The sequence below is a fragment of the Eleginops maclovinus genome, chromosome 11 (assembly GCF_036324505.1).
Source record: "Eleginops maclovinus isolate JMC-PN-2008 ecotype Puerto Natales chromosome 11, JC_Emac_rtc_rv5, whole genome shotgun sequence".
Lineage (NCBI taxonomy): Eukaryota > Metazoa > Chordata > Actinopteri > Perciformes > Eleginopidae > Eleginops > Eleginops maclovinus.
In genome coordinates, this window is record NC_086359.1 from 15,833,786 (window position 1) to 15,847,894 (window position 14,109).

The 14,109-nt window shown below is 38.7% G+C and overlaps 2 protein-coding genes across 2 annotated transcripts; both read right to left on the reverse strand.

The window, feature by feature from the left end:
• Positions 1 to 444: 444 nt before the first annotated feature.
• Positions 445 to 7,287, reverse strand: LOC134872529 (SAM domain-containing protein SAMSN-1-like). The gene is made up of 8 exons (XM_063895886.1): positions 7,021 to 7,287; positions 5,679 to 5,756; positions 5,471 to 5,536; positions 4,022 to 4,154; positions 3,597 to 3,748; positions 1,639 to 1,839; positions 1,390 to 1,540; positions 445 to 662 (listed from the first exon to the last, which is right to left on the reverse strand). The coding sequence occupies exons 1-8, from the start codon at positions 7,060 to 7,062 to the stop codon at positions 466 to 468; spliced, it is 1,020 nt and encodes a 339-aa protein (XP_063751956.1). The 5' UTR covers positions 7,063 to 7,287; the 3' UTR covers positions 445 to 465.
• On the reverse strand, positions 7,061 to 12,681 carry LOC134872530 (uncharacterized). The gene is made up of 8 exons (XM_063895887.1): positions 12,572 to 12,681; positions 9,516 to 9,644; positions 8,817 to 8,860; positions 8,637 to 8,677; positions 8,457 to 8,519; positions 8,131 to 8,204; positions 7,499 to 7,636; positions 7,061 to 7,421 (listed from the first exon to the last, which is right to left on the reverse strand). Exons 1-8 carry the CDS (start codon positions 12,593 to 12,595, stop codon positions 7,290 to 7,292), a joined length of 645 nt encoding a protein of 214 aa, XP_063751957.1. The 5' UTR covers positions 12,596 to 12,681; the 3' UTR covers positions 7,061 to 7,289.
• Positions 12,682 to 14,109: the final 1,428 nt, after the last annotated feature.

A 14,109-nucleotide genomic window follows, 5' to 3' on the forward strand; every position in this document is an offset into this window, starting at 1 on the left:
TTATTTACTTACATATATTATAATATACTCAAAATATCTTAGATTCTCCTACAATAGATCAGAAAACGGAGCTTCATGCACCTTTCTGAGCAGAATTCCTAGCATTGCCTTTTGGCTCGCAGTGCAACTGAGCGTCCACTTTTTTTTCCAGATTATGCCATTAGCTTCTGGTTGTTCAAGGATCTATGGTCACTGGACGAGGAATTTTTATGAGTGCCAACTATGAGGTTGACATCTGTCAATAATTTAACAATAATGTAATAACATGGTTTTTTTAGAACAACATTTGCATCCTTTAATTTATAAATACAGAAGTGTTTGGGATTAACTGTGGTAAAGGTTGGGCAATTTATTTTACATTATGAGAAATGACATAACTCTGTGAATGAAAAACTGTGTTTTATTCACAAGTCATCTTAAATTCAGCATTACGAGTGAAACAGACGGATACATTATAGATGATGGTTATGAAGTGGTTTTCTCAGTCGGTAGAGGGTACTCGGAGTCAGATATAAAGGCCAGTTCTGGCTCCTCTGTGATGTTGTTGGTGCTGTCAGAGGGCATGTGGCAACCGGAATCTCTTGGGCAGTTGATCAAATCTTCCTTTGTGTTCTCGCCGGAGGTTCCAGCCTTCTGATTGGACTCATTCTCTAAATGATCAGCTGTGAAGCAGAGAAGAAAGGTTTGTTGACTGTGCTATCCCAGAGTTGAGTTGAATAAAAGAACAGTAAAAGTTAAATATATAGGGTGGTGCAGTGATGACGTATTTTTGTAGTGCAACCTGGAAGCTAGCATGGCAATGACTCTGTTGTGCCCAGGAGGTGAACTGGCACCTCTCCAGCTACCAGTTTAGCAGTCTTATTTTCTCACTTGTTTGCAACCGCCTTTTTAAGACAAAAACTTGAGCGATACACAAGTTGGGTAATTACTGACAATTTCTATGTCACAGTGCAAAATGTGAACATCTTGTAAGCCTGTATTAACCACAGACCTTATTTTAGAGATCTAACCAAAGACTTGCTCAAAAATCTATTGACTTGATGATGGAAGGGCTAAAATGCTAACCCATTGCCAGGTCTAGGACTCATTCCTGCACCACTATATTACTTCTATGCATTGAGGCTCAACAGCTCATCTGTCAGCAGCTGACATCCTTGTGTGTCCTGCTCTATTCTCAGTAACACTCTTTGGGGTTATCCTGTTATCTTTAACCTCTTTACGTGTGGCCTGCACGTCCCAGTGGAGCCTATGTGAGGTGCAGTGTCACCTGTCCCTTTTACTTTGTGAATCTTAAACCTCTCTGCAGGACTTTTCTGGATTTATCACATCACAAATAGTGTGTTTTGACACCGTCTTTAGATGACCTTTTCTGTGTCTCGCATTACTCACAGCATGGTTGCTGCAGGGAGCGGACAGCGGAGAGTAGACAATGTCTGTGCTCTGGATCAGTCACATTCAGCTCCGTCAGGCAATGCTCCCTCAACCTCAACAAGTCATCCACTGTTTTGTAACCATGCTGCTGAAAAGACGAGGAATACACCTGGGGAAGCAAAGGAAAAGAGACCACTAAGAAGCTGAAGTATCTGCCTATTAAACGGAAGTTGATAGTTACTACATAAACTCTAAAAGACAAAATACCTCCAAGTTGAGGCACTTTAGAACTCCCTGGACAGTTGATGTCTGTCTCAATTTGTTTGTTTGTGTTTCCTTGTGTGCAACAGGACCCTCCTCTGATAGCAAATCCACATAAATGAACTTGAAATTTCCGATTCTGCCATTCAGCATGCCTGTCCATATTCCCATGGGGGGCTTGGTGATTATGTGAATCACATCTCCCTCCTGAAAATGAAAATGTAATTTAGTTTCATGACATTTATTTTACTTGTAGCCTGTACAAAACACATACATCTCATAGACAAAGATGAGATGCTTTGTACCACATAGCTGCTGTCCAATGGTGTGCACAATGGGCAGATAGACATAGCCTGATACAAGTTAAATACAACATAGAAAAAAATTAAGTAAAACTGGTATGATGAAGAAAATTGTCCATTTATTATTAAGATCCAGACTCTCAGAGGCACAGTGATGCTTTGAGCTAAATGCTTACATCAGCAAGTTGTTCATAAGGACAATGCTAAGATGCTGACGTATAGCAGATATGATAACCATCTTAGTTCAGTGTATTAGCATCTTAACATTTACTTGTAAGCACTTAACAATGTGCAGCTGAGGCACTATACATTAATCAAATTGTGGGAAAAATTAACATTTGGAAGGTGGCACTAGATGTTATTAAAGATATTACGAATTCTCCTAAGGGGGAAATACATGTCAGTACCTAATTGCATAATGACTGCCCTTACAGAGAGAGCACATACAGTAACAGGTGCGGCGGTCAAGGTTTTAAACAGGTTGAACTTTGCTTGATACAGCAAAGTGCCGCCTTGGTCCAGCACAACCATAAAGAAATGAAGTGTTTCAGAGCACCATACTGCTGCTGTCACATAGTGTCTGAACAGGCCAAAGCTTGAACCATCCAATAATTATGAAAGCAGTTCACTCAAATATTAACCTTGTAGTGGCATGAGGGGGAAAGGATACATTGTCCGGAAACCATGACGTCTGAATATCATGTTGCTGCTTATCCAGTAATATCTGTCCGGACATTATTTTAAAGGAAATTGGTTAAAATGCTCCAAAAGTGACTTTAAACTATAGTCAGCTGCCCAAAAGAACATTTAAACATGTGGTGCTTGTGTAATGCTTTCTGTTTTGTCAGTAGGATTCATCATCTGGGGACTTTGTATGATTGAACAAAGTTTCATGGCATTCTAATACATGTTAGTTAAGTCTTTTTTAGTCTGGATCAAATTAGTGGATCCACTAGACCCAACAACATATGCTTACTTACGTTGGTGAAGGCAATTCAGAAGTGCTTCAAACCTGCATTCTCTATAATATCCAGCAGGGGGGGACTCGTGGTTGTTAAAAAGGTCTGATTGTATGACATTCTATGGGAAAAGGACCCTACTGCATACTTAATTTGCTATCTCATTATACATTTTCATTCAGAGTTCATGGTCTTAATCTTTATAGTTTTGAGTCTTCTTCAATACAGCGTGGTGCTTATGTTGTAAATATTGGTTCCATTTACAGTTATAAAGACGATAAGGCAGGGTATGCTTTATGGCGGGGCTACTTTGTGATTATCAAGCCCCCACAACAGTGGTCTTGCTATTGTGTTGTTCTCACAGCATTATTCATTATTTGGTTGTATTAAAAGAAACTGTAAGCAATCAGTTGTTTATGTTATTGGTTTAGCAGCAGCCAAAATGAACATTCTAAATAAAATCACAGTTCGTTAATTACACCTGCGCTTTGCTAAACATGCAAGCCGCTTGAAGGCACCTGCTTGTACCAAAATGGTCATTTCTGCCTCCAAAAGACAATATGGAGATGGGTAAATGATACACTTTGGCTTTAATAAAATAGCGGGTGAGGAGGGGAAAAGTCTATGTTTTGGCCTAAATGTCATTCATACACAAGTAACCCCGGCACAAAAAAATATATATCTGATTTCCTGAATTATTTACCTTAAGCTTGAGAGATTCTGTGTCATATGGACTTGGCACAAAGTCTGTATGGACTTTTGCTCGAGCACAGAATTGTCTTGTGCACAATAGATCGTCCTCCATCCTCAGACTGTTTCTGTTACTGGAGCAGTCTGACCCACTGGTGACTCCACCTGTGAACCAGAAGAGAGCAAAAGAGTTTGATAAAGGGCAATGCAATTATTGTATTCGCTTTTTACAGTTTTCTAATCAAGTCCTTAAAAATGTCAATAATAATGCAGATGAAGGCAAGTCGAAGATTTTCTTTTCTATATTGTTAAGGTAAGTGTAGCTCAAATTACTGCATCCAAAACAAGTAACAGGATAATGATTGTGCAAGCAAGGATTGCATAATTCATCAGGTTGTAGTGTGAAGTACATATGGCTCTGTGGCTGAGGGTGCTTACTTGAGGAGCTTTGTCCACTGTGTAGGCTGTAGAGACTCTCCAGAGAGTTTCTGGACCGCCTGTGTGCTTTACGAGATGATCGCCCAACACCAACTTTCCTCTTCTCCGCTTCATATTTCTGTTTGTTTCCAGTCTGTGCAGTAAAAACACAGTGTTATTCTGCTTAATATAATTGTGGATCCCTGCCATTTGTTTGACTCATATAGGCAAACAAGAAACAGCTACCAACCAGAGTTAAGACCCCTATTTGCTGGGTTTGATTTCTCATTTGACGGAACAGCTCAATATTCAGTTTACGCTGGGATACTTCTGGCAAGCAAATATACTTAATCCTGCAAGAGTTGCCTTGCTTTTTATAGCTGAGACCTGAGGAGGTGTGTGGCGAGCATAATCCCCAGCGACCTGTGCTCAGCTTTTAACTTCTTCTTCCTGTACAGGGACTTTCACAACATTGCGTCTCTAGGCAGCATATCTATAGAATAGTCATTTAAACCTGTACCTGTCATCAGTTAAGTGGACTTTTAGAGTTTTCAATATAACTGTTGCCCTACCCTCATCTGCTTTGCCTGGACTCCCTTGCACACCACATCTCCTCAATCTCATCCCTTACCAACATACAGTATAAGAGCCCAAATTCCTTCCCTGATCCAGACAATTAAAGTTACCATATGCTATCTTTCTGCCTGCCTGTTTGTACTTTCCCTGCGCTTTTCGTGCTATTCTACTATTCTTACAATTTATGTTTGGACTAGCTCCCCATCACCATGAGCTTTTGTATCTATTTAAATCACTGAACTGTCCATGTGCCCTTCTTTTGTTGCCCTGTGCCCATGGCTGTGTGATTGTGTTTTTAACATATCATTTAAAGCTTGTCAGTCTTTGCTCCCACTCAAAAAGATTTTTGCTTTAACACAGGTCAACACACACACACACACACACACACACACACACACACACACACACACACACACACACACACACACACACACACACACACACACACACACATAATACAGGGGTAGAAGCTACTATATAAGAAGGTTATATCCAAACCTACTCACACAATGTTGGCTGTGCCTTTTGGAGCAATTTGGGTTTCAGAGACACTTCAACATTTTGTCTGAAGGGAATCGAACCACCGACCCTACCATTGGTGGACGATCACTGTACCTCCAGCTGCTGTTTATCAACCACATAAGATGGCACAACATCCATGTGCATGTTGAATGTGTCAGTAGCTGCTGGACATTTTTTTTGCTAATTTAAGCACCCTGTCTGTAAAATGGCTAACGATAGCTTGATGGATAGTTTGCAATCTGGCAGAGCAGGTGTTGTGCTGACAGCTGTGTCTGCCTGCAGATGTTTTTCTGGTGGGTGTGAACCACAGTGAATGCAGGGTGACTTTAAAGTGGTTGTATTAACATAAGCTTTGTAGATGGCATGACATACTGTGATGGCTGCCAGCGTTATCTCAGGTGAGATCTTCACGTGGTTCCAGTCTGATGAGCTCTCCCCCTGCATTAGAAACAAAACACACTGTAAATAAATATCCTTCACATCTGCATAATAAACGTGGTGTGTATATCTCTCTGAAAACTTGGATTGGGTGTGTTGCTAGATGGAAAAAACTAGCAGATTAGGAGTTTGTTTCTCTTACCAGAGTGCTTTCATTATGCTGGGGTTTCATTAAAGGAGAGGGCTGTCTGACGGCGTCAAATCTCCCGAACCCGCTCAACTGTTTCGGTGAAAGAGATTAAAATGAGTGTTCTCTAAGGACAGATGGGCACATTATATGAGTGTGTGTATTATCCCTGTGACCCCACAACAAAAAACGGTTTGTTTTTATCCCCTGTTTCAGATTGGTTTTCTGAATTAGGTTAAACCCTGGCCACCAAATAGTTCTTAGATATGTATTTTTCATTTTCCAGGTCGAGTGTCTTGAATTTGACTGATCACATTGAGCTGATCATGTATGTATCAACCTCCGTTTTTTATAACAGTTCAGCGGTCATTCAGCGCTGTCCTCAGAACATATGTTACAGTGGCTCTTGGCTCATTCCCAACATTGACCGTTAATGGAGTGATACCCTGCTGTAATGCACTAAGTGGTTGGATAAGCATAAATAATTAGATTTTTTAAAACACATTTTACAACCATGGATATAATGGTGTGTATTGTTCTTATCTAAAATCATATGAAACACTCATACCAATGCAATTTCTAGTATCTCTAGTATCTCTGTGAAACATATAATCAAGTGCTCTCTGTGGAGTTAAGTCAGTACCATTTAAAGGCCAAACTTCGCTTTTTACTTATGTTGATTGCATTTAGCCTTCAAATATAATAAAAGTGTTTGTTTTTTTTATGTGTGAGGAACATCCTGGTGAACAAAATGTGTTCGTATCATAAACATTTGTCTGCCAAAGATCTTGTTTTCTGCAGTATTACGAATTCAATAGAAAATTATTTTTTGTTGAGGAACTACTTGCTTCTTTCTGGGTCAGCCTACAAAAATATCACTGCAACACTCCAATCAACCAGAAGAAAAAGGTAAGACAATTATCTCTCCGACTAACGCTAAACTTAAGGCTAACCTGTTACAAAGATAGAAGTATGTATGTATGACATTTACTGAAATATAAAATACAAGAATGTTCAGAATTGAATCCCTATAGGCAGAGATATCCAGACTTTAAGTCATTAGTCATTATAATTGCTAAAGCTGGATCATCCTCTCCCCATAATGCAACTTAATTTGTAGTCTCCAAGCCCACAAATGGTGTACTCTAGCAAGCTCTGACGGTCATCATACATCTCCACCCTGGTTAAGAAAGCTCACAATAGTCTGTATTTCATAATAAAACCTAGGAAGAGGGCATTGAACCAACACACCCCTAAGGAAGATCAAGGATACAAGACAGTGCTAACAAAGGTGTCTTGGTCATTGTGCATGTTTGTAGTTAGTACTAGATATTTTTGCACAGTTGAAGAAACGTACTATGTCCTGTGAGATATGCAGATCTGTGATGGAGGGGGTCATTTCCGGAGGATACAGATCAGACTGTTTGCTGTCGAGTTCCTGTATCAAACTCTCAAAACGATCCCATTCTGTCGACCCGTGTGGTGTCAAGGAGCCCCTGCAGACCAGCAGTTCATGTCCTGGTTGGTGGCAGGTGTGGTGGAAGGGAGTCCAGGGCTGCGGATACTCAAAGGGGTTCCACAGATCATTTCTATGTTGTGGGCTCCAAACTCCTTCCTCTTCTGAATCTACATGGACATCTTTGGCCTGTTGGTGGTGTTGTGGTGATGGAGCATTAGAAGGCTTCCTCTCTGTTCTCTTCCCCAGGCCAATGCAGCCCAACACTGGATTGTTGTTACCAAACTCATCTGCCACATGATCTACAGATGAATAGAAATGATTGTTAATGATAACAGCTTCTAGACCAGGTTGTAGAATATCATCCACAAACACTCACCTTTGTTCTCAGAGGTCCTCTTCTCTCTGCAGCTCCACTCTGGTGTCCCTTCTTAATGTGCAGCAGGTTTAGGTTCTTTAACCTCTTTAGGCTCCCTGTGGAGTATATTGATTCTGCTGTCTCAGCAGTTTCAGCACCCTGTAATAAAGAAAGTATATATTCAGGGATATATTAGAGGAATATTAAAATGATCCCTGGGGCCTATACAGTATGAGTCAAAACTAGCCCCACCTCTACAACTACCTCTATAAAAGTCTAATAGTATTATATTACATAATCCACAGAGGATATTTTAATGTGGAGTGTGCACTTTTAAGATACTTAAAGATGTTTGGCTGGTAAAATGCAATGTAAATATAGAATATATGACTTGATGCATTGTCATCAAAGACATATTCCCCTTAGTTTACTCATTATTTAATGACCAAAATATCATGCATTTACTGAAGAGTAAAACGTAGCATTTTTTAAAATAGTGTCTTGTCTTTTTAGAAATGCCTGAACCCCCTATATCCCCAACACTTATCACACAAAGTGAAGCCCTTGGAGGTCTACCTGCAAACTGTAGCCTACCATAATGTGCTCAACTGGACGGTTAAAGCCGCTCTAAGGTGAAAGTCATGTGGTTTCACCTGAGCTGATAGATCTGTCCGTGTCCTGTCATCCCTCGTCAGCGTGCTGCTCTGACACGGAGCTTCACACATCACTGCAGGATCAATACACACAGGCCACACAATGATTAAGTTCCTACTTATTAACATACTGTACTGTCAAAGATGCAATATCATTAATCTATGATATGAGGTAGATAACACCAGCTAGTTTTACTGGAAGCATTTTATTTTGTGCATCTGGTGTCCTTCAGCTGACATACACTGATATGTTCTGTGATGTTCTACACTCTTTCATCTAATAGTATAAGCACTTTTGAGTTGCCGACTTAGAAATATGTCTTTACCTTTCCTTTGATGACATAAGTCCTGTCTGTGGCCTGATGACATCCAGCCGGCATGGTCAATGTCTGTAGACAAGTAGGAGGGGAAGAAGGACATTGTAACTGTATAAAAGTAAGCTAATATTCAATGAATTCTAAACAAAAAAAGACAACTAAGCACATCAGTGATTCATTTGTACCAACCTAATGTTTCATTTTCCAAAGGTGATGTTGGCACATGTGACCTAAAATGACAAATTATAATGATTTTATTTTCCTATTTCAATTTAATGAGGGAAATACAAATACAGCTATAGAAAATGCAAAGGAATCGTGGTATAGTTTTCTAGCAATGCCCTTTATGAATTAACAAAACTCACATACCTTCTATTATTCCTCTTTACTTTGATTGTACTCTTTGGTCGGACCTGTTGGAATACAGACAGACAACATAACATTAAATCAGAAAAACAATAAATATGTAAATAAATTACTGGTGTTTAACCAACTGCAACACTTTGGTCCACTCCACACTGAAATATCTCATGAACTATTGGATGCATTGGCATGTAATTTAGTATAGAAATGCACTGAATCATTTGGTGATCACCTGCATTTTTATACGACATCACCAGCAGGTCAAAAATGTTACCGAATGAGCTTTTCATTCAGTAACATCAACAGGGTAAAACCTAGATTTCTTAGATAAGTCAGATACTTTGATAATGACCAAATAGCTACAATACTAGTGACATGTTCATCGATTTGTGTGTTTAGTGCTAATAAGCAAGTGTCTTAGAGATTGTTAGCAAGCCTAAATAATCTTAATATTCTTCCCTTTGCAAGACCCTGCATCAGCTATGAAATATTGAGCATGCCTGATCAACAGCGGCTCTTTGGAATTCCAGAAGATAACCTTGGCAGAGCTGAATACAGACACTCTTTGTTTGTGTAGCAGTCAGTGAACTCAAGTCTTCTAAGTGGTTTTAAATTGGTTTGAATGTTCAGAAAATGTCCACTATGTAACTCATTTGTGTTTGATCAGGTCATGGTCTGAATAAAACATAAAGATGATAAACTCACAGAACTGATGGATGGATTTGAGCCGCCCCACTGGGGCCTCAGAAGAGAAGGGCTGCACTGGTGCTTTGGTAGGACTTCCTTACGTGTTTCTCTATAGGGTGCTTCATATATGCTTTCTGACGAGCCCTCCTGGGAAATAAAAACAGTCGGCATGGTGACAGCAGCCAGATTTAATTACTACAGCACACTGAATGATTAGAGAGAGACTCGAGATAACCCAGATGTTGAGGCTCATCAAGGAAGAATTGTCAGGAATCAATCATCAGTCTGACTGCACAATACAAAATCATTGAAAAGCTTTACATCAGGGAGAGATGTGTCCTGTAAAATAATGGTCTGGCATTTACACTGCGTAATTATTCTTATGTTAAGCTTCTCACTAAAACACATAGGCCTACAATCAATACTCATCACACTTTTATTTACTTTGGTTTTTGTATTCCACAGCCTGAGGGTAATGCAGGTTGAAATCAAAAATATGCTCATACGTAAGTCCAAATTAATGTTTATTGAAACGTAATAGAGTCAAACAAAGAACGAAGCAACATCTTGTGTGGAGGTTTCAATGTATACAGGTGTAGGGGAGAGTGGGGTAAGATGAGCCAGTGGGTAAGTTGACCCATCCCTTTATCTAGGGAGCTGTGCACATTTGTTTTCCATGTACATATAAACCATGTAAACCATGTTGTGCTTGTTAAAGTAATTGTTGACATGTCAGATATAATAACTGACATGTCTAGTGACTGTGAGCCACATGCTGTGGGGTCAATGGAGCCAGTGGTTCAACTTAACCCCTGCATGAGGCACTGCATTTAAGTGAAGTCACTGTGTAAAAATGTGTATTTCAATGTAGATTTACACTACTGATTGTTTTTTATATTTTGAACATTGTAGAAAAGAGATCATGCCAAGAAGTCGAAGAGAAAAACTGGGGAGTTATTGTTATTTTTGAGAGAAAGAAGACATCCTGAAGTAGAAGTTGTCGTTGTTGTTGTTGTTGTTGTCACTATCTCATTTTTCCTTGCCTAGATGACAACAGAAGTCAAATTTGGCTCATCTTACCCCACTCTCCCCTAATACCATGTAAAGAACTCTTTACTACTTACTGCATATGTAGACAAAATATTTAAAATTGTGATTATTTTTTAAAGGATTTAACAGAAGAAAGCAATTAAAAGTAGAAGTTATTCCCCAGCTGCAATAAATATTAGTGTGAAGAAGGATTTTAACAACATTTAGACAATAATGAAGTGTGCAATAATTAAATGTTCACAAAAATACAATTAAATATATATTAAATAAATACATTTTGAGTAATAGTATTCAGACCATTTAGTAGTTGGTTGTGTGTGGGTTTCTTAGGGGTATAGACTTCTGTTCTTTGTGGATTGGTCCCTTGTGACGTGTTCTGTGGGATCAGTGCTGTCTCAACAGCCACTATATTATTTACAAAGCAGGGTGAGATTTATGGGTAAGAGGCTCAGTCATCCAATCATCTAATCATCTTCATCACTAGCTAGCAGGCTCCTTGACTGCAATGCTTTACTTTGTGATCTTCTTAAGAAAACACCTTTAAATAAACTAGAGACTATGTTAAATGGAGCATGGGTTTGATCCCAGACTCTGTATTCAACATGTCAATGTATTGGGTCTAAAGAAAGTCCAAATGGCTCCTGATGGCATGGGGGGGGGGGGGGGGGGGGGGGGGCTGGCACATTGCATGGCAGCCTCCGCTTCTGTGTGAGTATGTGAATCTATGAATTCTGACTGCTAAATGTAAGTGCTTTGAGAGGTCATAAAGACTGGAAAAGTAATATATAAATGCAGTCCATTTTCCATTAAAAACATGTTTTCACATTATTGATCTTAATTCTCAAAACATTTAAAAAAGGAATTTTAATTGTTTAATATAGCCTACCCCCCTTTTTAATTGTATTTATATTTTCAACATATCATATCCACATTATATATTACTCATATTATTTACATTTAAATTAATTCATACAGTTTTCAGATGTCACTAATGTGATCAGTTGGGAAACACTCATTAATCTGTTACATTCTGTTCATGTAAAGGTGTTGTGTTAACAAAGTTTTGAATCCAAAAGTCTGATTATATCCCACACTGTGTGTGTTGCCAAATTCAAGTTTTTACCTGACAGCAAAGCCCTGAGTCATTGACTGGAAGAGGAGTCAGCGTGCTACCATCTTACATTATGAACAACCCCTCCAAGCGCTTTACATATTCAAGTCATCATTCACCCATTCAGGTTACCATGCAAGGTTCCAATTGTTCAGGGAGACAAACGTTCTCTCTCTCACACACACACACACACACACACACACACACACACACACACACACACACACACACACACACACACACACACACACACACACACACACACACACACACACGCACACACACACACACACACACACATGCACACACACACAAACACACACTCGCTCACACACTGTTGGCCTTGCCATCAAATTATGTATTAACAACTTAGCATATGCAGCCATGTTACAGCTGTAAATGTGGAAACTTCCAATAACAACCATTTATTTCGAGATAACTGATTTTAAAAATCTTCATTCCACCACACACATACACAGTCATTATGTCAATATTGAGTTTTGTTATGCTAAGACCAAGCAAATGCATTTTCATCCTTGCATTTATATTTTTTCTCATGAGGAATTCAATATTTGTGATACATTACATTTGATTGGTTTAGGCTGAGTTAAAAACTTGCTGTACAATGTGTCCTGTTGACAGGAGTATTGTAGCATGATATAATGACACTAATAATACAAAAGATATTGCATTTAATGTTTACAGAAGTATCCCACACACTCAACATATGAAAGTACAGCAGAGGAAGAGCTTAATGAATTCTACAAAGAAGGACCATTCCTGTCAACAAGAAAACACACACAGCGGGACACTGACCCCCCTCTTCTGCTCCCTTTAGGCAGCAGGGACTAAACTAATGTTCCAGATACACACAGCTAAAGTTGACACTAGTTGTAAAGAAACTGAATCTTACCAGAGTGAAGCAGAACAAGTTCATGTTTGATGGTCCGCGCCAAAGACAATGGTGTGTGGCCTCTGGAAACACACTTTCACACACACTCTCTAACACACCCCTGTGATGCAGCCCTGATGCTCTCCATAGTCCAATGGCCTAATCCTGGTTTCAAATCCCTCACGTAATCCAATAGAAGCAGTGAGTCCTCTCTCCAGGCTCAGAGAGGGCGCGGCCGGTCCAAACAACAAGACAATAACAGGCCGCCTTTGTTTGCCATGTGTCTGAAATGATTATGATAATGACCTGACTGAGATTTAGTAATCACTGAGTGAGCTTTAGACTTCTGTTGACTGATCAATCATGAAGAACAGGTTTGTCACGTGTTGTCAAATGTGTTTGTGTGTGTGTTAAATCCATGGTGTACAAAAGACAGTTTGAATCAGTCCAGGAATTATTAAAATCCTATTATGTCAATGGTTTTCTTAACATATGGATTTGACTTTTGGAGACAATTGCATTCCATTACATAAATTCTATGATGAATAACAATTTTAAACATTTTATCTTGAACTTGTTATGTTTAAAAATATAGTTTTTCATTTGATTTTTTATTTGATTTTATCTTTTTATCCCCTTCTTAAACTACTTTTATTTTAATGTTTTCATTTATGTGTTATTTATTAAATTCTGTAAGTATCTGATTTGGATTCTTTTCAAACAGTGTGTGTTTCCATAGAAAGCTGCAGAAACATTTACCTGTTTCTCAGTAATTATACATTACAAATACACTTCCTCTAACTTAACTAGAATTATAGATGTGAGGGTGAATGTTCATCTCTGCTTGAAATTATTTACATGAGCATTATTCCTATTGTATTAAAATATTATTTGTATTATATATTTGTATAATTTGTATTATAACATGTTTCCATAATTATAAGAATCCTTTTTGTTAAAAATACTTCAGTTATTTGATTGTGTTTAGCCTTTTTTTATTTGATATGCTTAATGTTTCTTGACTGTCTCTGTAGTCTTTAACTTGTAATACCCAGGACTACAATTCCCTTGACGTTTAGCCAACAACTTCAACTGACCGTCAGGAGTTGTCTGTGTTTCCTTCAACTTTGTGATCAGTTGAAAAATAGTTATTTTTTGTTGATATTGCCAAAAGACAAAAGGTAGGGTTTCAATTCATTTGTTACGGCTTTGAGCATTACATTATACCTGAAATGGTAACAAGTATTGTGAAGTTTCATAATAAAGAAATCTTTTGGCCATTTTTATGTTTGAAGAGTGTGTCCGTGTACTGCCCTCTATAGGGGTTGGAAAGAAATACATCATTCTACAAACTCAGCAGGCCTCACTTCAATCCATGACTGTTCCAAACGTTTAATCAGCAAACATCAAAAAAGTCTCTGTTGTTGGATTTTCTGTCCAGGTAAGACTAAGCCATTAAACATGGGAGGGATAGATTCCTAGGAGTCATCCCAGGAAGTTGAGTTATTAACCTGCATTTATTGTACATCATTGTATACAAAAAGCGATAGAGAGGGAGA

Coding starts and splice junctions, on each gene's coding strand:
- LOC134872530 (XM_063895887.1), bottom strand. CDS start 12,595: ATGAACTTGTTCTGCTTCACTCTG. Junction 8,678..8,816: donor GTAAAGAGGAATAATAGAAG/GTATGTGAGTTT, acceptor TTGTCATTTTAG/GTCACATGTGCCAACATCAC. Junction 7,422..7,498: donor GAGGACCTCTGAGAACAAAG/GTGAGTGTTTGT, acceptor ATTCATCTGTAG/ATCATGTGGCAGATGAGTTT.
- LOC134872529 (XM_063895886.1), bottom strand. CDS start 7,062: ATGACCCCCTCCATCACAGATCTGCATATCTCACAGGACATA. Junction 1,840..3,596: donor CAGAATCTCTCAAGCTTAAG/GTAAATAATTCA, acceptor TTTCATTTTCAG/GAGGGAGATGTGATTCACAT. Junction 1,541..1,638: donor TAAAGTGCCTCAACTTGGAG/GTATTTTGTCTT, acceptor TTGCTTCCCCAG/GTGTATTCCTCGTCTTTTCA.